This window comes from Carcharhinus amblyrhynchos, chromosome 26, assembly GCF_965287045.1.
Source record: "Carcharhinus amblyrhynchos chromosome 26, sCarAmb.v2.hapA, whole genome shotgun sequence".
NCBI lineage: Eukaryota > Metazoa > Chordata > Chondrichthyes > Carcharhiniformes > Carcharhinidae > Carcharhinus > Carcharhinus amblyrhynchos.
Window position 1 is genome coordinate 35901543 of NC_137349.1, and position 24349 is coordinate 35925891.

The 24349-nt window shown below is 41.6% G+C and overlaps 1 protein-coding gene across 1 annotated transcript in view; it reads right to left on the reverse strand.

The window, feature by feature from the left end:
- uhrf1 (ubiquitin-like with PHD and ring finger domains 1) overlaps window positions 1-24349 on the reverse strand; it is a 42893-nt gene that overhangs the window by 18189 nt on the left and 355 nt on the right. The window contains exons 2-6 of the mRNA XM_080212891.1: window positions 15369-15638; window positions 11970-12154; window positions 9322-9537; window positions 8493-8602; window positions 6836-7022 (exon numbers count right to left, since the gene is read on the reverse strand). Coding sequence (XP_080069017.1) covers window positions 6836-7022; window positions 8493-8602; window positions 9322-9537; window positions 11970-12154; window positions 15369-15638 — 968 coding nt within the window. The remainder of the gene's footprint in view (window positions 1-6835; window positions 7023-8492; window positions 8603-9321; window positions 9538-11969; window positions 12155-15368; window positions 15639-24349) is intronic.

The following is a 24349-nucleotide window of genomic DNA, read 5'->3' on the forward strand; positions in this document are numbered from 1 at the left end:
AATAAAAAGCTAGTTATAATAATGGTAAGTAATAGATACCAGATGGTTCAATAATGTACTTTGGGCAAGGAAATTTGCCACCCATATACAATCTGGATAACATACAACTACAGACCTACAGCAATGCAGTTGACTCAATTGTACCAAACTGCTCTCCACTTTCAAAAGCAACAAATGCTGTCCAGGCCAGTGATGTTCACATTCAATGAATTAATAATAATTTATATAAAGCCATTAACATACAAAAACATCCAAAGGTGCTTCACACAAGCTTTATAAATCTAAAAGGCCATCAAGCCACATAAGGAGATTTTAAGTCAGATGACCAGATGCTTAGTCAAAGAAGCAGGTTTCTAGGGGTGCATCAAACAAGAAAAAAGATAGAAAGCAATGTTTCTAGAGCTTAGGGCCTTGGCAGCTGTGATAGAATGATTAAAATTGAGGGGCCAGAATTAAGTGGAACACAGCTCAGAGATCAGGGGGGGTTGGCAGACATTACAGGTATAGGTAGAGGTAAGGTTGTGGAGAGAATTGGAAATAATGGTAAGGAATCACAATATTGCATGATAGGAAATCAATGTAATAAAGAGCATAGGGGAAGATTAAATGGACTTGGTGAGAACTAAAACAAAGCAGTAGAGTTTCAAATGACATCAAGTTTGCAGAAGATTGAATATGGAAAGCAACCAGAAGTGAATTGCAATCATCAAGTTTGGAAGCAACAAAGCCATGAATGGGGGTTTCAGCTCTTATGCAGAGGGAGGGAAGATGGGCAATGTTACAGAAAGGTAAAAAAATGTTGTGTTAATGAGGTGAGTATAACTGTTCAAGAAGAATGAACATAAGAACACAAGAAATAGGAGCAGGAGTAGGCCATCTAGCCCTTCCAGCCTGCCCCGCCGTTCAACAAGAGCATGGCTGATTCGAAGTGGATCAGTTCCACTTTCCCGCCTGCTCCCCATAACCCTTAATTCCCTTGTCTATCAGAAATCTATCTACCCGTGACTTAAATATATTTTTCAACAAGGTAGCCTCCACCACTTCAACGGGCAGAGAATTCCAGAGACTCACCACCCTTTGAGTGAAGAAGTTCCTCCTCAACTCTGATCTAAACTGCATCCCCCCCCCCTTATTTTAAGGCTGTGCCCTCTAGTTCTGCTATCCTTTTTAAGCGAGAAGAGTCTCTCTACCTCTACCCTATCTATCCCTTTCATTAGCTTATATGTCTCTATAAGATCCCCCCTCAGCCTTCTAAACTCCAACGAGTACAGACCCAGTCTATTCAATCTCTCCTCATAGGCTAATCCCCTCATCTCCGGTAGCAACCTAGTGAACCTTCTCTGCACTCCCTCCAAGGCCAATATATCCTTCTGCAAATGCAGCGACCAAAACTGCACACAGTACTCCAGTTGCGGCCTCACCAGTCCCCTGTACAGTTACAGCAAGACCTCCCTGCTTTTATATTCTATCCCCCTCGCTATAAAAGGCCAACATTCCATTAGCCTTCTCAATCACCTGCTGCTCCTGCAGGCTGGGATTTTGCGATTCGAGCACAAGGGCCCCCAAGTCCCTCTCCACCGTAGCAAGCTGCAGTTTTTCGCCCTTTGAATAGTAATCCATCCTACTATTATTTCTACCAAAGCAGATAACCTCACATTTGCTAACATTATACTCCATCTGCCAGGTCCTCGCCCACTCACTCAACCTATCCAGATTTCTCTGCAGACTTTCCGCACCTTCCATGTAATTTGCTTTTCCACTCAACTTCGTGTCATCAGCAAATTTTGTTATCCTACACTCAGTCCCTCCTCCAGATCATCTATCCTAGGGAATGATCCTAGGGTCAAATGAGATATCAAATTCTGAACACACTGGTTTCCTCAAAGACTTTTGCTATGGAGGGGGATGGATTCAGTAACCCAGAAACAGAATTTGAGGTGGGGATTAAAAACAATGGCTTTTAGTACTGTACGTCAGCTATGCAGTTTGATAATTTAACAAAGGAAGAGTTGTCAAGAGAGGTAGTGGTGAGTTAGAGCTGGGTGGCGTCACATACATGCATACAAGTTAACATTGTGTTTTCACCTAGGAGCAGTACGTAGACAAGAAATGAGAAGGCCGTGGAATGGATCCATGTGGGACAGGAAGACAGAAAGAGAGAATCAGTTGCCAGCAATACTCTGGATCTGAATAGAACCAGATGTTAACAGTCCCACCCAACTAGACGACAGCGGAGATACATTGGACAAGGATGATTTGGTTATCCACGTCAAAAGGTTGAAATCCGGTCAAGAAAGAACAGAAGGCAAAGTGAGCATTTGTCATAGTAACACATCAGTTGCGTGTGGAGTGACTCAAACATGGAACTTGGGGAATGGTGGGCACAGATTTGGGAGGCAGAAATGTATTCAAGAACTTTAAGATGACAAGTTAAGGGGTGGGTGAATTAGTCTATTGAGTGACAATCATGGTAGATTCATTTAGGCAGGTAATGCAGGAGTCTCCTGTGGCTTTTCCACTTTCAAACAGATACCCCGTTTTGGATACTGTTGAGGGGGATTGCTGTTACAGGGAGATACCAGCAGCAGCCAGGACTGTGGCATCACAGCTGGTTCTGTAGAGCAGAATCAGGCAAAGAGCAAACGAGGAGTAGTTAGAGGCACAGACAGGAGTTTCTGTGGCTGCCAATGAGACTCCAGGATGGTGTTTTGCCTCCCTGGTGCCAGGGTCAAGAACATCTGAGCAGTTTCAAGACATTCTTAAAGGGGAGAGTGAGCAGCCAGAGTCATTGTACATATTGGTACCAATGACATAGGTAGGAAAATGGATGAGGTCCTGAAGTGTGAATATAAACTGTTAGGCAGAAGGCTAAAGTGCAGGGCCTCAAAAGGTAGGAACTTCTGGACTACTACCACTGCCACATGATAGTGAGGGTAGAATTAGGAAGATTAGGCAGATGAATGCGTGGCTTGAGAGCTGGTGCAGGGGAAGGGATTTAGATTTTTGGATCATTGGGATCTCTTGTGGGGAAGGCTTGACCTGTTCAAGGAGGGACAGGTTACACCTGAACTGGAGGGGAACTAACGTCCTAGCGAGGAGATTTGCGAGAACCATTCAGGAAGGTTCAAACTAGTTTGGCAGAGGGGATGAGACCCAAAGCAGTCGGGAGATAGAAGAGGAGGTTGAGGGCAGCATAGGAGTTAAAGAGAGTATATTAAGTAGTAAAGGCAATGTCAGTAATCCTCGTACCAGACAGATTAGGCAAAAGCAAGACAAAGAGCAAGGGAAATCCAGATTAAACTGCATTTATTTCAATGCAAAAGGCATTTTAATGCAAAGGGCCTGATGGGCAGGCAGATGAACTCAGGGCATGGATGGGTACATGGGACTGGGATATTATAGCAATTACTGAAACATGGTTAAGGGACAGGACTGACAGCCCAATATTCCAGGTTACAGATGCTATAGGTAGGATAGAACAGGAGGTAAGACAGGTGGGGAAGTTGCACCTTTGACTAGGGAAAACATCATGGCAGTACTGCAAAAGGGATATATCCGAGAGTTCGGCCACTGAATCTATATGGGTAAAACTGGAATAAGATGGGAGGAATCCCTTTGGAGATGGTTGTACTATAGGCCTCCAAATAGTCAGCAGGAAATTAAGGAGCAAATATGTAAGGAAATTACAGATAGCTCCAAGAAAAATAGGGTGGCAATAGTAAGGGATTTTAACTTTCCCAACATTGACTGGGACAGCCATTGTATTAGAGGCGTGGATGGAGAGAAATTTGTCGTGTATTCAGGAGGAATTTCTCATTCAGTATGTGGATGGCCTGATTAGAGAGGGGGCAAAACTTGATCTCCTCTTGGGAAATAAGGGCAGAGCAGGTGACAGAACTGTTAGTGAGGGATTGCTGAGACCAATGATGATAATTCTTTCAGTTTTAACATAGCTGTGGAGAATGATAGGTTAAAAGTTAAAATTCTGAATTGGGGCAAGGACAATTTTGATGGTATCAGGCAGGAATTTTCAAAAGTTAATTCCCTCTGTGGGAAGGCAAAGGGACATCTAGTAAGTGGGAGGCTTTCAAAAGTGTGTTAACCAGGGTTCAGGGTAAGTACATTCCTCTTAGAGTGAAGGGCAAGGCTGATAGAAGTAGGGAACCCTGGATGATTTGGAATATTGAGGCCCTGGTCAAGAAGGAGGCACAAGACATGCATAGGCAATTGGGATCAAATGAATCCCTTGAAGAATATAGGGAGTGTTGGAGCAGAGTTAAGAGAAAAATCAGGAGGGCAAAAAGGAGACAGAAGATTGCTTTGGCAGAGAAGACAAAGGAGAATCCAAAGAGCTTATACAAATACATAAAGGGCAAAAAGAGTAACAATAGAGAGAGTAGGGCCTCTTAAGGATCAACAAGGTCATCTATGTGTGGATCCACAAGAGATGGGTGAGATTCTAAATGAATATTTCTCAACAGTATTTATTGTTGACAAAATCATTGATGTTAGAGAACTTGGAAATAAATAATGATGTCTTGAGGAGTGTACATGTTACAGAGGTGGTAGTGCTGGAAGTCTTAAAGCGCATCAAGATAGATAAATCCCCAGGACCTGATGAAGTGTATCCCAGAACATTGTGGGAGACTGGAGGAAAATGCGGGTCCCCTAGCAGAGATATTTGAATCATTGATAGTCACAGGTGAGGTGCCTGAAGATTGGAGGGTGGCAAACGTTGTGCCTTTGTTTAAAAAGGGCTGCAGGGAAAAGCCTGGGAACTACAGGCCAGTGAACCTCACATCTGTCGTGTACAAGTTGTTGGAAGGTATTTTGAGAAGCAGGATCTACAGGCATTTAGAGACACAAGAACTGATTAGGGACAGTCAGCATGGCTTTGAGAGTGGAAAATCATGTCTCACAAATTTGATTGAGTTTTTTGAGGGGTAATCAAGAAGGTAGATGAGGGCAGTGCAGTTGATGTTGTCTACATGGACTTTAGCAACGTACCCGCGTGGTGGGTTGTTGCTTAAGGTTAAATCTCGTGGTATATAGGGCGATATAGCTAAATGGATACAAAATTGGCTCAAAGGCAGAAGACAAAGGGTAGTTGTAGGGGGGTTGTTTTTCAAACTGGACGCCTGTGACCAGCGGTGTATCTCAGGGATCAGTGCTGGGTCCACTGTTATTTATCATTTATATTAATTATTTCGATGAGCATGTAGGAGGCATGGTTAGCAAGTTTGTAGATGACACCAAGATTGGTGACATAGTGGACACTGGAGGTTATCTCGGACTGCAACAGGATCTTGATCAATTGGGCCAGTGAGCTGAAGAATGACAGATGGAGTTTAATTTAGATAAATGCGAGGTGATGCATTTTGGTGGATTGATTTACTCAGTTAAAGGTAGGGCGTTGGAGAGAGTTACAGAACATCTAGGGGTACAGATTCATAGCTCCTTGAAAGTGGAGTTACAGGTGGACAGAATGGTGAAGGCGGCATTCAGCATGCTTGGTTTCATTGGTCAGAACATTGAAAATAGGAGTTGGGATGTCTTGTTGAAGTTGTACAAGACATCGGTATGGTCACACTTGGAATACTGTGCAATTCTGGTCACCCTATTATAGAAAGGATATTATTAAACTAGAAAGAGTGCAGAAAAGATTTACCAGCTATCAGGACTCGATGGTTTGAGTTAATTGGAGAGATGGATAAAGTGGGACTTTTCTCTCTGAAGCGTAGAAGGTTTAAAGGTGATCTTATAGAGGTCTATAAAATAATGAGGGGCATAGATCAGCTAGATAGTCAATATCTTTTCCCAAAAGTAGGAGAGTCTAAAACTCGAGGGCATAAGTTTAAGGGGAGAGAAACAAAAGTGTCCAGAGGGGCAATTTTTTCATACAGAGGGTGGTAAGTGCCTGGAACAAGCTGCCAGAGGTAGGAGGAGAGGCAGGTACAATTTTGTTTTTTTTTAAAAAAGCATTTAGATGGTTACATGGGTAAGATGGGTATAGAGGAATATGGGCTAAAAATCAGGCAGTTGGAATTAGCTTAGGGGTTTAAAAAAGAACAAGTTGGGCCAAACGGCCTGTTTGCAAGCTGTAAACCTCATGACTATTACATGGGGGTGGGGGGGGTTGGAAAATCAAAAATTAAACGGGAATTCAGATCCAGTGAACACAAAGATGGAAAAGTTGAGTGCAGAGATTGCACAGGGAGGGACAGGACAGCAACTAAGACAGGGTGGAACATTAAAGAAAGTTTGGCAAACGGAAGGGAAAATCAGGCAGTGGCATCTGATCAGTTAGTCTTGATTATAGGAGACAAAGTCATCCAGGAGCTCCTCACAATGATTTGAAAAAGTCCATTAAGTAGTTTCAGAAAGTACCCTCTGAAGAACTATTTATAAGACTTTGCAAGGTGCAAAATGTCTATCGTGTATGTTTAAGTATGCATCCTATTAAATACTTTGGCTCTAGTCAATGATGCAATTGATACCAAATAAACACTGCTCTTCAGTCATTGCAGAAACGTTATTCAAAGAGTGGGAGCTACATCTTAATTACCCTATTTCTTAGTCAGAAACAAACCTCTTCTCAAATATGAAATGATTCTGTAATCACACTTAGATGTAATCAGCTGTACCTACAGCATTGGAAATATCAAAGCTAAGGAAACAAATCTCCCATATATTCTCATATAAGCCACACGAGTAACTAACAACATTAAGAACATTAAAGTCTCTTCTACACATGAATGAACTTCTGAACTTTTTCTAACGTTCTTTTCTTTCTCCAGCAGAAACAAAGATAGCACAGGAGACAAGGTCAACATACCAATCTTCAACCTCTGGTATGCTAGTGAGAGGAGGGTTCAGGCAGTAGGTATGATAGGCCATATCACACTCATCACATAGTAGTTGCTTCTCTGGGTCACCTTTCCCACCACATATGTGACAGGCACACTGTTTACAATCCTTATTAGGGTTATCTTTGCAATGTTTGCATTCAGGTCCATTCTGCCCTACAGCCGACAAATAAAAACAAAACTTTAATTTAGTACGCAGTATTGAAATTCAACACCACTTTAAAATTACTAGGAAAACAAACAGCTCGCACTTTGCGATTTTACATCAAGTTCAAAAAGCTAGCTACTCTATTACATGGCTGTTTGGAATGACAAAAGGATTTAGTCTCCATATAGAAAGCCAGCCTAATATTCACTAACTAGATATAAACTGAGCATTATATACAAGTTATAATTTTAATCAAAAGACCCATTGACATGCTCAGGAATGAGTCCATCTTACCAGCTATTTCAATTAAGAGGGGTAGCGTGAAATAGGGTAGCAGTCATAGTACCAGACTAGGAATTTAAAAAAATGCAAATCCCACTGGAGCAAAATATGCAAAGGAATTCAATAAATACGGTACTTTGGGGGCCATCATCATACAGAAAAACTTGGAATATTCTCATGAAAATCCAACCAATTCAGATTAGTGAACCTGTCATCCATATTCAATCTGCTACCGGCACTTTGACAAGCAGGACAGAAATACCCATACCCTGAAAACACATTTTAAAAGCAAAACACAGATGTACATGAATAATACATAGAAAGATGAGTCTTACACAAAAGATGTCAAACAATAGTGTCACACAATTTAGCTCTTTTTTGCAGTATTGTCTCATTCATAGAGATACAAGCATGTGCTGAATGTCACAGTGGTTCACGCCACTGCCTCACAGCGCCAGGGACCCGGATTCAATTCCTGGCTTCAGTCACTGTCTGTGCGGAATCTGCACGTTTTCCATGTGTTTCTTCTGGGTGCTCCAGTCGTCACTGCATATGCAGAGTCTGCATGTTCTCCATGCGTTTCCTCCGGGTGCTCTGGTTTCCTCCCACCATCCAAAACATCTGCTGGTTAGGTACAATCATTGGCCGTGCTAACTTCTCCCTCTATGTACCCAAACAGGCGCTGGAGTGTGGTGACTAGTGGATTTTCGTAAGCCTACCTGTGACACTAATAAATAATCTTAAACTTTCTATTAATTTAAGTTTATTTATTTTCATTAGTATCACAAGTCAGCACACATTAATACTGCAGTGAAGTTACTGTGAAAAAGCCACCACGCTCCAGCGTCTGTTGAAGTACCCAGAGAGAGAATTTAGCACGGCCAATGCACCTAACCAGCACATCTTTCGGACTCTGGGAGGAAACCAGAGCAGACATGGGGAGAAGGTGCAGACCTCAGACAGACAGTGACACAAGCCGGAAATTGAACCTGGCACCGTGAGGCAGCAATGCTAACCACTGTACCACCGAATTTACTAAACAAACCAACATCTTCTCACTGAATCATGAGCAATAACCCACATAATATGTAGTGCCCAGCCCAAACTAATATACATTAGAAGAACACCCATCCTTCTATTCAGTTTAGGAACACAAGGAATTTGTACATGTCATACCACCTATTCAAGAAACTTACTTTTCAAAGGACTTTCAGATCCATTGATTCCAATGCTTCCCGGCTCCTCAATCTTGTAGACTTCATCCACCAATAAAATTCTGCAATCGTTCAAAGAATCACCAGCATCCCTATGACAAAAAAACGTTACTACTTACAAAAAGTAGCAAAGAGCAATAGTCTGACTACCATTTGCTATCAACTGGATTCTAGCACACATTTGTGGGATACACTGATGGGAGAAGTGAAACTTTCTTTTTGCAAAGTTATAGTAAATTGTGAGCATTCTAAAGTTTTCAGTTAACATTAACAAACATTCAATGATATATATACCTCATGGCACAGCAGAAGGTAGCCTTCTGGGCAAGACCTGACAACATAGATTTACAAGTAATCACCCTCTATTGAAACGTACTGCTGCATTTAAAGTTCATAAACACACCTACAGGCGGCATATCTTTAATCAGACTTCCCAATTCCTCTTTTATGAAGGCCATTGGTCACCTTCCAAGTATTGTGCGTCCTTCGTCAAATGTACAAGTGTGATTTTAAAAGTCTTTCGCAAGTGATTGTTCCACTGAATGAATGAATGAATGGCTAGGGGATGGTAATAGAAGCAACAGCCAAATATGATGGTTTTGATCTCACATATAGTAAATTTAATAGTTTCCAACAAATTTTATTTTAAAAGTAAACAGTAAAGTCTATTGAAATCCATACACTGAGCTGGATAACCTACCCCCGTTTGAAAGGTCAAAATAATTCACTACTCTTCAATGGCTGAGCACAGTGAATACTCCTGAAACAACACAAAAATCTACAACTTATAGCAGACTATTAAGATCCTTACCCTAGAAGAATTTTTGCATAGATTTCTTTGATAGTTCTGGTCTCCCTCTTTCGTAGAATTTCTGCATCATACCAATATCCTCGCTCTTTAGGTTCATCCGGGTTGTAGTTCACCATCACCACATGTCCAACATGAATTTGGTGCCACTGCAAGACCACCCTTGCCCGTGGCCTGATGTCTTTGCATCGCAGCTGCACAATTCCATTTTCCGGGTAACTTGGGGAATTTGATAAATAATTTCAGAGTTACAATTTTCATATTAAATTATACAAGTATAGAGTGCAGCAAGAACTTTGTCAGTCTTCACTCTTGAAAATGATGCTCAACTGTTAAGATAATAAGTATTAACATAGGCAAAACATTGTTTTGGGCAGTACTTAATGCAGGTGATTGGGCTGGGTCTCGCCTACTGGCTGGAAAGTTGGTAAAAGTCCCATGCAAGCTCCTTTTGGAGACGATCTGTCAAGCGCAACTTAGTGGCAAGCCCCCAAGGATCAAGGACCACAGGAGTCCCACACACAATGTTTGCCAGCCAGAGGCCAGCAATTGTTTATTGTAGAAAGCAGCAGCAGAAGCCATTGGTAATGCATCCAGGAAGAGGCCTGGAATTATCAAGGGACCCGAGTGAGTGCAGGGAGAATTAAAGTGGCCGGATGGGAGTCGGAAAAAAGACCAGGGATGGCAGTCAGCAAGTTCTGCTCTTAATGCCAGTTCCCTGAATCAGTGAGTGCCTTGAACAAAGGTCACTTGTAGTGGCCAGCAAGGACCGTTGCTTGTCTACTTTTATTAAATGATGTACCTGTTGGTGATACAAGTGCAAATTTGCAGGTAATAGTGTGCAAATGCCAAGTCCTTAGAGGATACTTGAATGCATCAGGTGAAGGATTGAGCCTGACAACTGACGTTCAATTTTCTTTTTTAATTGCCATATTGCTCAGCACAAAGGTTCGACAAAAATACATCTTACAGCAAAAGGAAAAGTCTCAAATTTCATGTGCAATGTTATGAAGTGATATCTAGATCAAATGGGTGTGAAGTGCATTGAGAGAGCACACTAAAAGAAAAGGCACACAATTTAGACTTTGTTTAGGTCCTTCATCAAGTGTAGGTAAGAAACAGTATTCAGCTGAGTCTCTTGGACAATAGTAAGACTATGGAAAAGATACCGACAGTGCATTGGACTAATTCTGAACTGATAGGATTTTAAAACAATACTTAAGCAGCTTCAGGTGATTTGATGGCAGTTTGTAAAACGAAGAGAACTTTGTGTTCAAATTAGCAGCTTGTTCCAATTGATTAGGTTGAGGGGTCACAATTTTAAATTGAGTAAGGCGAGATCCAGATGTCAGGAGGGGTTTCATTTCTCCAGAGAATAGTTGACTGCTGAACAGGCTGCTATGCTAGTTATTTCCCTTCCTCCAATTTGCCTAGGGTATAATGTTTTGGAAGTCTTTCCCAGGTCATTGGCTGGTGAACATGGCATATACAGCAATATATAAACAAGGGGTGGGGTGGTTCGGGATCTCACTTTCCAGCTGGATAGCCGGTGAGATATCCACGTTGCTTCCTCCAGGTAGCCCGGATAGTATTAGTGCTTCAGGCACGTAAGTGACAAACAGCAGATAAAGAACTCCGGGGCACAAAAAAAAGGTGACTTTATTTTGCTTGTGTTACAGGAAAGTAGTGGCTATTGCAGGACCAATAGCCATGAGGCGCCCACAATCAAGGTGCAACCCAGGCCGAAGTTTACTCATGGTGGGAGAGGTTTGGACAGGGTACGGGTTGTCAGGAGAAGAGCAGAATGGCACTCAGGAGGGTCCCCCTTCCCAGTTGGGTCTCTTGATCAGGTACCAAGTGCCTTTGAAATAAGGTACCACCTGGCAGACTACAAGCAAACCACACACATTTGCTTGCCATGCTTCCCGAGTAGCAATAGGAGTCGATGTGGGAAGATGTCCTTTATAGGTCATTAACTGTCTACTTAAGGGCCTCAGTTGACAACTGTTCCTTAAAATCTACTAAATCTTCAAGCTGCGGTAAATTACAAAATCCACAGCACAACGAGGCAGTTGGGTCAAACTGGTCTATGCTAGTATTTATAGTCTCATTACTCCAATTTTACCTTGCCTCTATACCACTATTATCTTTCCTCTAGTCTGTGCTAATACGGAAAGGAAGTCTTTCGAAAGGCCCCCCCCACCCGAGAATGATAGCAACGTGCAGTATCATGAAGAGTCAGGGCGAGAAACTCATTTGTCAACTTTCACATTCTGCGCATCTTCTACAGCAATTCATCCAATCAAACTCAGCCCAATTGTTCATTTGAAAAATGGGACTGTACCATACAAACCAGTAAGATCCAAAATAACATTGGATTTTGGGAATAGAAAAAAAATGATGAATGCACCCAACAGAAGCAACTATCTTCTTACACCAAGTGAAATGTCAAGATTACATAAATTGCCCAAAGCCCCACATTAATGTGGACAGCTAAGATCGTTGACGCTGCATCCCTTCAAGTTACCATCTTCAACAGATAAGGAACATAAGCCAAGAGCAGATGGGCATAGATTGAAAAATTGAAGAACCCTGCCCTATCCCCAGCACTTGTGTCAAAACAGGTACTTAAGACTGTCGTTTTAACATACTCTTCATATTTAATGTGATAAATCACATCTTCAGCTGGAATCTTTGTTTCTGTAGTTGTGCTTGAATGTGCAGACTCTTCATTATTCGCAGTTTTACTTGCACTCTCATCCTGTGTTACATTAACGATGACAGCTTCAAACCAAGCACCCATATGCATGTCTCGAGCATCAATCAATTCATTTATCTAAAAAAAAGCACAAATTCAACATATTTCAAACTGGTTAGTAGTCACACATTACTAGGCTTCCCCTAGGAGAAATTACTGAACCCACTACATAGTAAAGGGATTTCAAGTCAACAACACAAAGCAGAAGGGGACATTTACCATTACTAAATCAGCCCAGCGTTCTTCCATTGCCAAATCTTAAATTTAAACTATACAGTGCCACATTATCAATACCAAGATCAGCCAATTTCCAAAGTAGTGTTTCCCTGGTGTTCTATAGGTTTCTGTCTAATAGATCAGCAATTCAGCCTGCCACAAAATTTTCCTCAGAAAAAAATTCCAAGGCACTTTCTTACTTCAGGAGATGCCACCATCTGTAAGTACCAACTTTTCCATCACCTTAATATTTAAACATAGGCACACTTGAGATCTTAAATAGACTAAGTCACACCACAGCATCGTTGCTGCAAAAATCTATTCATGGTTTAAGATGCCCTACTTTCTGGTTCAGAGCTTAGCACCCAGAAGTTCAATCCAACAGACAAGCACTCCAGCATTCACCCATGCTTTTCCCTCCAACATCATCATGCCAGCATATAATTTCAACAACATCCCAAGTATGTTTAAGGTATTAAATTCTGTTCAGGCTATTGCAGCAAAGCTGACACCAATGTGAGCCAAAGACCTTTGAAAAATATTAGAAATCCTACTACTTTGGAGGAGTACATTTTCATAAGCTTTCAACAAATGAAGCACTATGGAAAACAAAACTACACCAAGGAGTAACGGTTCATCAAAACGTTTGTGTTGCAAGCTTCAAACTCTGAGTTTAAACATGGAAACATATATCCATTTCCATTTTTATAGTCTAGCCCACTTTTGAGGAAATGGTGTGGAAGAAATAAATCATTTTATCCAAGACCCATCCCATACAGTTAGCCATAAGCAATTTTTTTTTGTGGAGACAGTACCATACATTAATGCGATGGTTCATAGCACTACCCAAAGAAAATTAAAAATCATACTCTGCAGCCACAGCACCTAGACTACATCTTGATTGTAGGAAATACGAGCCCTGGCAAAACGCAAGGGCAAAAACATCATTTATACTTGTGTGAAATTCAACACGTGCAAGTGCTAAGTAATACAGTACAGAGGAATGATCAAGCTGAGTCATAATATATTGTATTCAAACACATACTGAAGTATTTTGGGCTAAGGATCTGTGGATAGCAATTCAGCTCCCTGGTTTCGGTAAAACTCCGATCAATTGTTAGAAATTGCCACTATTTACAACAAAAAGACTTTGTTAATCCATAAATCCCTACAGTACAGAAGTGTATCATTTATGATGCGGACATTGCTTAAAGCCAGCATTAATTGAAAAGATAGTAGCAAAGCATCTTTCTGAAGTGTGAAAGTATACCTTTCAATAGAGTTTGACAGAAAGTGCCATAAAGTGATAATATTCCCAATTTAGTAGCTCTGCACCATTCTTATAGCCATAGGATATGAGAGGCTGGTCTAGTAAAAGGCAAGGATTCAGGGATGACAGTGCCATTGAATGTCAAAGAGAAGGTGGTTAGACTTTGTTGGAGATAATCGTGCCTGGCACTTAATTGGCAAGGAACATTCACACCACACATCAGCCCAAGTCTGCATTCTGTCCAGATCTTACTGTATGAGGGAACAAGCTGCATCATCAAACTGCAAATGGATCTGAACACTGCAAATGTCAGCAAACATCCCTAGCTCTGGTCTTAAGTTGGAGGAAAGGTTGTTGTTGAAGCAGCTTAAGACGGTTGGGCCAAGGAAACTGCCTTGAGGAACTCTGGCAGCAATGTGGTAGATCTGAGATTATTAGCCGTACACAACTGCAACCATCTTCTCAGTTCTCATGAAAGGTCACCGACCTGAAGTGTGGTTTCTCACTCCAGATATAGTTGAAATGATTCCAGCCAGTTGAAATGTGTGTCCCTGATCACCACCGATCTTAAATTTTACTAGGACTCCTTGGTGCCATGATCAAATGTTACCTCAATTCACCTCCAGCACTCAGGTGTTATTGTCCATTTTTAGGCCAATGCTATAATAAGATCTGGAGTCAAGTAGAAACATAGAAGATAGGAGCAGGAGAAGCCATTTGACCCTTCAAGCCTGCTCCACCATTTATTACAATCATGGCCGATCATCCAACTCATAGCTTAATCCTGCTTTTTCCCCCATAACCTTTGATCCCATTCACTCCAAGTGCAAGATCCAACTGCCTCTTGAACACATTCAATGTTTTGGCATCAACTACTTCTTGTGATAATGAGTTCTACAGGCTCTTGCCACTCTTTAGGTGAAGAAATGTCTCCTCACCTCCGTCCTAAATAGTCTACCCTGAATCCTCAGACTGTGACCCCTGGCTCTGGAGTGCCCCACCATAGCCTCCCTTGATCTACCCTGTCTAGTCCTGTTAAAATTTGATGGGTCTCTAAGATTTCCCCCCCCCCACTTATCCACCTGAACTCCAGCGAAGACAATCTTAATCTCTCTTCATACATCAGTCCTGCCATCCCCAAAATCAGCCTGGCAAGCCTTTACTGCACTGCCCAGAGCAAGAACATCCTTCCTCAGAAAAGGACACCAAAACTGCACACGATATTTCAGGTGTGGCCTCACCAAGGCCCTGTATAATTGCAAGTAGTCCTGGCAGAACCCAAACTGAACACCAGTTAGTAAGTTGTTGATGAACGTAACCATTGGTAACATAGCCACCACTTTGTTGATGATTTGCAGTAATCTGATGGGCTGCAGTTGAACGGATTGGATTTGTGGTCAAGACATACCTAAGCAAGTTTCCACTATCAGGTAGATACCTGCACTACAACTGTACTGATCACTTTGACCAAAAGTGCAGCTAGCTCTGGAGCATAGATCTTCAACATTCTCCCGAACACTAAGAAGTAACAGCATCGAGATCAAGAAGGTTGAACATGCAACTCTAGCGCAAGTATAGAGTTTCACGCAAATTGCGCGGGAGATTCTGCAATTATAGTAGCTTGTAATAAAGAACAAAAATGGTCCCAACAATTTAAATGGGTGATGTTACTCTGTGCTACACCAGGATTTTCCCAAAGAGGAGCATCATAGTTTGCATCTTAAAACAGAAGATTTAGATACTTAAAAAAAATCATTACAGCTAATCAGTAGACCAGTTTTACTGAAAAAGAAAGACCTTGCTTACCTTATATAATCCAAACCCAGGGTCAATGAGATCAGGCTGAGTGGATGTTCCTGCCTGTCCATCCAATTCCATAGTAACTTCACCATTATTAGAGTTCTTGTCTGATTCACTTTGCGCCGAACCACATCCAGAGTCTGTGTCTGACAGCTCTGCATCCTTTTCTTTTCTAGTGGTGCTTTTTGATACAACTTGATCAACCTGACGAATAAGCAGCTGGATGATGTCATTAAGACCCACGTTATAGTCAAAAAGTGAATGGTCGTCTTCCATCTGAAAAAAAGATAGAGCTATTATAGAACTCTGAATTGAGATTCTGGCAATCTTAGTGGCACCGAATTGTCCTTCCTGGGCGCAAGGGTGATTTTAAATATTTAAATACATTTACAGAGCATGGGACACCAGATGAAATAGCCTCGCTGGTGGGATGGGGTGGTGGGGAGATCAGCTGAGGGACAAGAGAATCAACATCCAGCTTCCCAGTAAAAATAGACTCTGTCCACTCCACCTACTGGCATGAATCACACTCTGCCTCTTTTTGCAATAAGTGACATAAGATACCATCTGAGAGCAGGGTGCAATTCTCTCCCATCTTCATGCTCGTTCATCACTTAAACGTTTTTCCCAGTAAGATCACCTCCAACGGGTAATATTGGGGCTCTTATCACTTTGGAAACTCAGGATCATCAGTGATAATGGGATTCAAGATTAGAACTTTCTGTTTGCTATAGTTGTGACACCACGTGATCAGGCCCCATGGAACCATACACCTTCAGCAATGCAAGACAGAGTGGGGGAGGGAGAAATTAAAGTGGCAAATAAGTCTCCTACCCCAATAAAACCAAACGCCTGACCAGCAAGTTCACCGGCTGAACGATGAACAGTGAAAGAACAGATGCAACATGGCATGGTGGCATAGTGGTTAGTATTGCTGCCTCAGCGCCAGAGACCTGGGTTCCATTCCTGGCTTGGGTCACTGCCTATGCAGAGTACGCACGTTCTCCCAGCGTCTGTGTGTTTCCTCCTGGTGTCCCGGTTTTCTCCCATAGCGCGAAAAGTGTGCTGGTTAGGTACAATGGCCATGCTAAATTCTCCCTCAGTGTACCCAAACAGAATTTTCACAGTAATTTCCTTGCAGTGTCAATGTAAGCCTACTTGTGGCAATAATATGTAAACTTGAAATCTAAACAGTGTTACTTTGAACACCAAGCAGAACATTAGTTGTGAGGGTGGGGTGTGTGGGGTGTCTTGAGCATACTGATCCGAGATTGAGACGAGTATTTGTGCAGCATGTTCCTGATCACTGCAACCAAAAGAATGAATGTATTTTTAAAAATGTAATAATCAAGATCACTACAATCATCCATAAAATGCCGATTCCATCATTTCAAGAATTAAGATTCTTTTTAAACACAGCACCATCCTGTGGCAAGAATGGTTTCTCTTCATTCTGGAGATTGAAAACTAGATAAAATTTGATTTATGCCCTTTCCAAACCCGAGAAATTATTCAACAGCAGGTAACTCCTTTTAAAACCTTCACCAATCCCAATGAGCACCAACCCACAAGCAAACAAGCTTAATCAATACAATCACATTCTATTCAAGAATAGCAGTTACCAAACTTCCTAAACTGCCTTCTAGCAAAAGCATTTCATCTCCAAAACACATCAATCCACTATTTATTGCAATTTTCATTAGTTGTAGTTTATAATGAAAGTCTTGTCACTAGTTGCATGTCAAATATTTTAATTGAAAATGTAGCCAAGAGTTTACTATTAAAGAAAGATTTCAATTGTTGTCAGTTCTTTTAAGTCTGCATTTCTCAACACGAAAGTTCACAAATGAAGAAAATACTGCAAGCAGCATCTTGCTGACATTAATGACATTTTGATTTGATTTATTATTGTCACATGTATTACAAAGTGAAAAGTATTGTTTCTTGCATGCTATACAGACAAAATATACTGTTCCGAGAGAAGGAAACAACTTAATGCAAGTTAAGTCCATTCAAAAGTCTGACAGCAGCAGGGAAGAAGCTGTAGTTGAGTCAGTTGGTACGTGACCTCAGACTTCTATATCTTTCTCCCAAAAGAAGGTGGAAGAAAGAATGCCTGGAACGCATGGGGTCATTAATTGTGCTGGCTGCTTTACTGAGGCAGTGGGAAGTGTAGACAGAGTCAATGGATGGGAGGTTGATTTGCGTGACAGATAGGGATACATTCATGACCTTTTGTGGTTCCTTGCAATCTTGGACAGAGCAGGAGCCATATCAAGCTATGATACAACCAGAAAGAATGCTTTCTGCAATGCATCTGTAAAAGTTGGCGAGAGTCGTAGCTGACATGCCAAATTTCCTCAGTCTTTTGAGAAAATAGAAGCGTTGGTGGGCTTTCTTAACTATGGAGGTGGGGGCAGGGGAAGATATCTTGTTGGTGATCTGGGCACCCAAAAACTTGGGAGTTCGACACTTTCAGCTTCATTCTCATTAATGTAGACAGTGGCATGTTCTCCTTTACGCTTTCTGAAGTCAAAAACAATATCCTCCATTTTGTTGACATTGAGGGAGAAATTGTTGCCACACAAGTTCACCAGATTCTCTCTCTCTCTCTCTCTCTCTCATCCCCGTACTTAAGTCTCGTCATTGTTTGCGATCCGACCCACTACAGTGGTGTCGTCAGCAAATTTGAAAAATCAACTTGGAGGGCTATTATTTAAAGCACCAACTTGAACAGGTAGGGTTGTGGGAAACAGTAAGAATGTTGCTATAGCATAATCTGAACTTGATGGATATTCTTGTTGCGCAACCAACCAAAATATGTCCATAGACGTCTCTACAAACTTCAGTTTCAGGGCACAATCCATCCTGAACTCTAGAACTAATTTGTGTTCTTTTAATGACAATCTATAATGATTCAAGAGAAAGTGAACTAAATGAATCATGTACCCAGACAAAGTCTTCCATACTCGTGGAGAAGGCATGGTTTTGCCAGCAGGATTTGTTGATGCCAGCTTGAACATCTCAAATCAGTTCATTGTCCCTTTTTTCTGTAAGACGTCTCACAACATCAGGTAAAGTCCAACAAGTTTATTTGGCAGCATAGCTTTTGGAGTCTCAGGCTCCTTTATCAGGTGAGTGAGGATCTGTGTTCACAAACAGGGCATATACAGACAAAGGTTGGAATGCGACTCTTCACTAGTAATTAAGCATTAAAAGGTACAATGTGAGTGGAGAGAGGGCCAAGCACAGGTTAAAGGGGTGTGTATTGACTCCAGCCAGGATAGTTAGTGAGATTTTGCAAGCCCAGGCAAGTCGTGGGGGTTACAGATAGTGTGACATGAACCCAAGATCCCAGTTGAGGCTGTGAAATGTGTGGAACTTGGCTATCAGTTTCCGCTCAGCGATAGCGTTATCATGTGTTGTGAAGGCCACCTTGGAGAACGCTAATCTGAAGATCAAAGGCTGAATGCCCATGACTGCTGAAGTTTCCGACTGGAAGGGAACACTCCTGCCTGATTGTCAAGCAGAGTTCATTCATCCGTTGTCAGTGTCTGCATGGTCTCTCCAGTGTACCATGCCTCAGGACATCCTTTCCTGTAGCATATCTGGTAGGCAACGTTGGCCAAATCGCAAGAGTACATGCAGTGTACCTGATGGCATCCGTGTCAATGATCCGGCATGTCTTGCAGAGGTTGCTGTGGCAGTGTCGTGTGGTGTTGTGGTCACTGTTCTCAAGGCTGGGTAGTTTGCTACTGACAATGATCTGTTTGAGGTCGTTCAGTTGTTTGAAGGCAAGTGGGAGTGTGGGGGTGGCCTTGGTGAGATGTTCATCTTCATCAATGACATGTTGAAGGTGTTGAAGGCTTCTCTGCTTCAGGGAAATTTTTGATGACTTTTTTCTGCCAAGGGGCCAATTTTCACCACCACCACCCCCCCAGGATGTTAACATTCAGCTCAGATAAGCAAATGCATTCTGAAGATGAACAGAGTTGATGGGGAGTAGCTGTTCCCCTTAGTTGAAGGGACAGTCATGAGGGGAAATAGGTTCAACGTTAAGGAGCATGAGGTTTAGGATAGATTGAGAAGAACCTTTCTTTTTACCCAGAGGGTGGCAACGATCTGGAATAGGCTGCTTGGGAAGGGGTAGAGGCAGGTTGCCTCACATCATTTAAAGAGTGCCTGGATGAGCACTTGGCATGTCACAACATTCAAGACTATAGGCCAAGTGCTGATAAATGGGTAAACCTTTAAATCAAGTATAATCAAATATTAGATTCAAGTAATTTGGATTCCACTGACTCAGCAAGTCACCATTTACCAGTTTGTTGAAATGGATATTCAAGATTGACAACACATGAATATACGAGTCGATCGCTTGCACAAGATGTGTACTAAAAAGATGGAGAACGAGGGTTTCAATACCACGCCAAGTCAACATGATGATCATTGCTGAAGATAATCATACATTGGTATGCATTAGAAACAACTACTTACGTTAATATAGCTCAATTCAAAATGATTTGCAAAGTCAAATTCTGAACACGGTCTATTTCAAGCCCGAACTTAATATATTTACGAGTTAAAACAATAGCAATGCTGAGTTGTAGAAAACTTGTGGAATTGCACTTATCACTTTTGGAAAGCGAAACCACAAATGGTGAAACATTTCACTCTCCCTTCCAACATAGCTGTAAGAATTTCCATCAATGTTACATTAAAACAACTACATTTTGTTTAAAAAATAGAAGCTTTAAAAAAGAAAATATCTCATTAAAGTCAAGCTGATGGAATGATTATCCGTTTTATCAGTTATAACTATCTTTGTTAATTACATATGTGCAGTGGTAACCTAGCTCTCAGTGGCTACTATTTCACAGTACAAAGCTAAACCCAATTTGGCGAGATTTGAGTATCCCATTCACAGGCTACAAAATTGCTGACACAAGAAATGAAAAATGTCAATATCATGTAGTAACGGTTGCTTTTCCACGCTAGTAACAAGTCATGTTAAAGTAGTAGTGGGCAACCCTCATCAGGGTTTGGAGTACCACCAAGAGATATTTTGTTCATGCACAGGGATGCCAGATTTTCATTTCCATGTGTGTCAGTTTTTTTCCTCCCGGTGTGACCAAAGTGATACGCACATAAAGGGCAGATGAAGTGAGGTTCATGTTGATTGCACACAACATTGACTGTGAAAGCCATTCATCCACTAATGCATAAATGCTTATTTTGTTAATACCAAAGTTGATAGTTCTATTACTGTATGATCAAGTATTTTCTCTAACTCATTATCAAATATTCAGCATATATTACATCTATTCAACCTTATTCATTGGGTGACTGTTAGTGAAAGGTGCCAATTTCAATTTTGCAACCCACTAAGGTAAAGGAGAACTACTCATGCAGCTCATTCACTAGCCTAGGTTGCCTATCACTGTGTTAGGAATCCTCTTATTTGTAGGTGACTGTGCCACACTGGAAAGAATTACTTGCAAATAAATACAAAACAAAAACATCAGTATTTCAAAGACTTTAAAAAACACAGAAGCTTAGGTGTAGTTGTCACCATCCCCTGACAACACCACTGGATTATAAATTAATCTCTCACATAAGACATACTACATCACTACACAAAAACAATAATTTAACAATGTTACTAACATTTGCAAGAAACTTGGAAACCAATTTGGATAAAACAATGTCCAAAAAGGAGGTAATCCATTTCTCAACTCAAATATTACTCATTTGATGATCAAAAATGTGGATTGCAAAATCCATAAAGAAACAGAATCAATGCTCTGTGGTGAACGGTTTGCTCAATGTGACTGTTCAATGCCTTCATAAAAAGAATTTCAACAATTAGCATAGAATCCACAGTGCAGAAGGAGACCATTCGGCCTATTGAGTCTGCACTGAGGCCCACCCAGGCCCTGTCCCCATAACCCAATGCTAGTGCCAGGGGGACTAAGGGGCAATTTAGCATGGCCAATCTGCCTAACCTGCACATCTTTGGACTGTGGGAGGAAACCAGACCACCTAGAGGAAACCCACACAGACACTGGGAGAATGTGCAAAACTCCACACAGTGACCCAAGCTGGAAATCAAACCTGGGTCCCTAGCACTGTGAGGCAAAAGCACTACTGTGCCACCCCAGCATCTGGAAGTCTTTTCTTCTAGTCACACATCCATTGTGAGACTATTGATACTATGACCACATGCTACTTTTCTTCAGATTTTAAGTTAATACATTAAGAAACTAATATTTATTCTGCCAGCATATTGTAACTGAATGATGTGCACTATGCTAAAGTTATGGAAGTAAGTAAATGCAGTGATATAATGAACAACATGAACAGACTAGTGGGAACTAGTCTGTGACGGACCACATATGAGCCCAAAAGGTTTAGTAGTTGCCCTGAAGGTTGAACCTTTTCGTGCAAGGTATTCATGGTAAAATAGCTATTTGCAAATTTTTCAGCCGTTTAAATATGTTGGTATCATTTTTGGCACAACAAAAGCATTTTCATCAATTCCCTCCCACAAAGAAAACAGGGAATATCTCCTCCAACACCACTGCAGCATAAATTAACCTCCCACACAAGACATACTACATCACTACACAAAAACAATAACTTAGAAATGTTACTAACAGGTGGAAAATGCTTGAATGACAGTATGCAAATATATGGGTCTGAAGAGTGGGTAAGAGGTAGAAAGTACCCACATAATTTTAAATAATATTCACTATTATACAAGAATTTGAAAGTATAAGATTCTGTAATTGTGAAAAATAGTTCAATAGGTGTTAGCTGAGTAAGTGCTCATTTATTCATGTTAGCTTTTTTTTTTACTGCCTGCTGCACCTGCATGCTTACTTTCAGCAACTGATGCACAATGACACCAAGGTCTCATTGAATATCCACCTCTCTCAATTTGTACACGGTAGCAAGTGTAGAATTTATTTGATTAAAAACTTGCATTTTATAGCACTTTTCACAGTCACTGGACACCCCCACGTTATGGCAAATGAAGTCACTCTTATAATGCTGGAAACATGGCAGCCAATACGAGGGGAGCAACATGATAATGACCAGAAAAATCCTTTGTGCTCTCAAACTTAGTGCTAGAGGATCTTTCACATCTACCTGAGGGACTAATCAGGGCACTTGTGTATCACATCTGAAAGGCAACACATTCAACAAAGCCCCCTTAATACCACAGCTTTGACTTTTGTGCTCAAGTGAGACTTGAGCCATCAACCGTATGACTCAAGAAACAAATAAGTACTGACAACTTAGACACTGCTACCAAGATGGGAGACAAAGTATTTAAGCTTATTTCCAGCAGAGGGTTTGGAACTGACCATAAGCTGGCGTTTTACTTTTTCCACCTTAACCTGGGTACCTAAATGAATTACAATGCCCAAGACTTAAATTAATAAACACTTCATTTTTCTGACACAGACAGCAGTTACTCAGCTTGGAAGTAGTTGTATTTTATGAATTGATTAAAATTAGAGTTGAATTAAATCTGTCAAACCATATACCCAGTTACAATACAGCAAAGGGGGATTGGGGTACTCTAAGGAGCAAAGAAGCCTCCCGTATACCAGCAAGAATCAAAGATGCAGGTTGTAGATGAACTTGACAAATTTAGAAAAACATTGGCAATATTCTGTTTGTTCCTCCGTCGGAGAATCAGCTTAGTAAGAAGTCTCAACACCAGGTTAAAGTCCAACAGATTTATTTGTAGCAAACACCACTAGTTTTCGGAACTGGCTGTTCCTTCGTCAGGTGGGTAGGAGTTGGGAGTTCAGAACTCGCAGCCACCTAACGAAGGAACAGCCAGTTCCGAAAACTAGTGGCGTTTGCTACAAATAAACCTGTTGGACTTTAACCTGGTATTGAGAGACTTCTTACTGCAATTACCCCAGTCCAAAGCCGGCATCTTCACATCAGGAGAATCAGCTGTCCAGGGCAATGAATTCCATATATTAGAAACGCGGCTCGCCAGGCGGCGCTCAAACACCGAAATCCTTTGTACAGTTAAAAGACCGGAGCATCAAAAAAAAAGCTAACTAATCCGTCTAACTGCGAGTTATTTTTACAGTATACTTTTTTTTCCAGCATATCAGTTACTATGATGGTGGAAATAGTGTCAACAGAAAAGGATTTGGTTCAATATATGATTTCTTTAAACTAAGAAACTGCCTGTGAAACAGTGGGCGCCAACTGAAACTTTAATACATCCCAGCCCTGTGCACTTGAATGAAAATTGTTGACCACGGTACAAAATAGAAATACACAAGAAATGTGGTCCCAAATGTGGGGATACAGTCCGCATTGTAGGGGAAATCCATTCCCAGTGTGACAAATTAAAGGATTGGGGGTGATTTATAAGCGGCACTGGACATTTAGCGCCTTTTTGTTCACTCCATAAACTCCCGCGCAACCAAACGTGATGGGGCGGTGGGCGGTTAGGGCCGCTGATTGACAGATCGGAGAGCCAATGGAGAACAGGGCTGCCGGACAATGGCCCAATGGCCATGATTCTCCGGCCAATGATAGTGTGGCAGCCAGCAGGCTAGGTTGCGGTGTAAACAGCCCGCCTCCGGCAGCAGTTGGGAGAGTTTCCCACTCTGAAGTTTTAAACCATTTAAAAAGTTGATTTAACACGGAATTACCAAGAGGCACGGTCAACCTGCAGAAATGGAGGGAACTTTAAACATCGTTCCATCCAGTGACTGAGCCAAGTGACCCCCCCACCCCCAAACACTCTTTCCCACTCTCCAGTCCCCGAGGAATTAGGAACAGTGCCAGCCTGCACTCCCCACTGACTCAATCTTCCAACTCTCCCCGGGGTTGTGGCTCGGCCTTTGTTCCCCCCACCCCCCCCTCCTCCGTGAAGAAAAAGACACCGGGGCGGGAGGGAGGAATAGCCTCCCGCTTCCTGGCCCCACACCATCCCAGCCAGCCCGGCT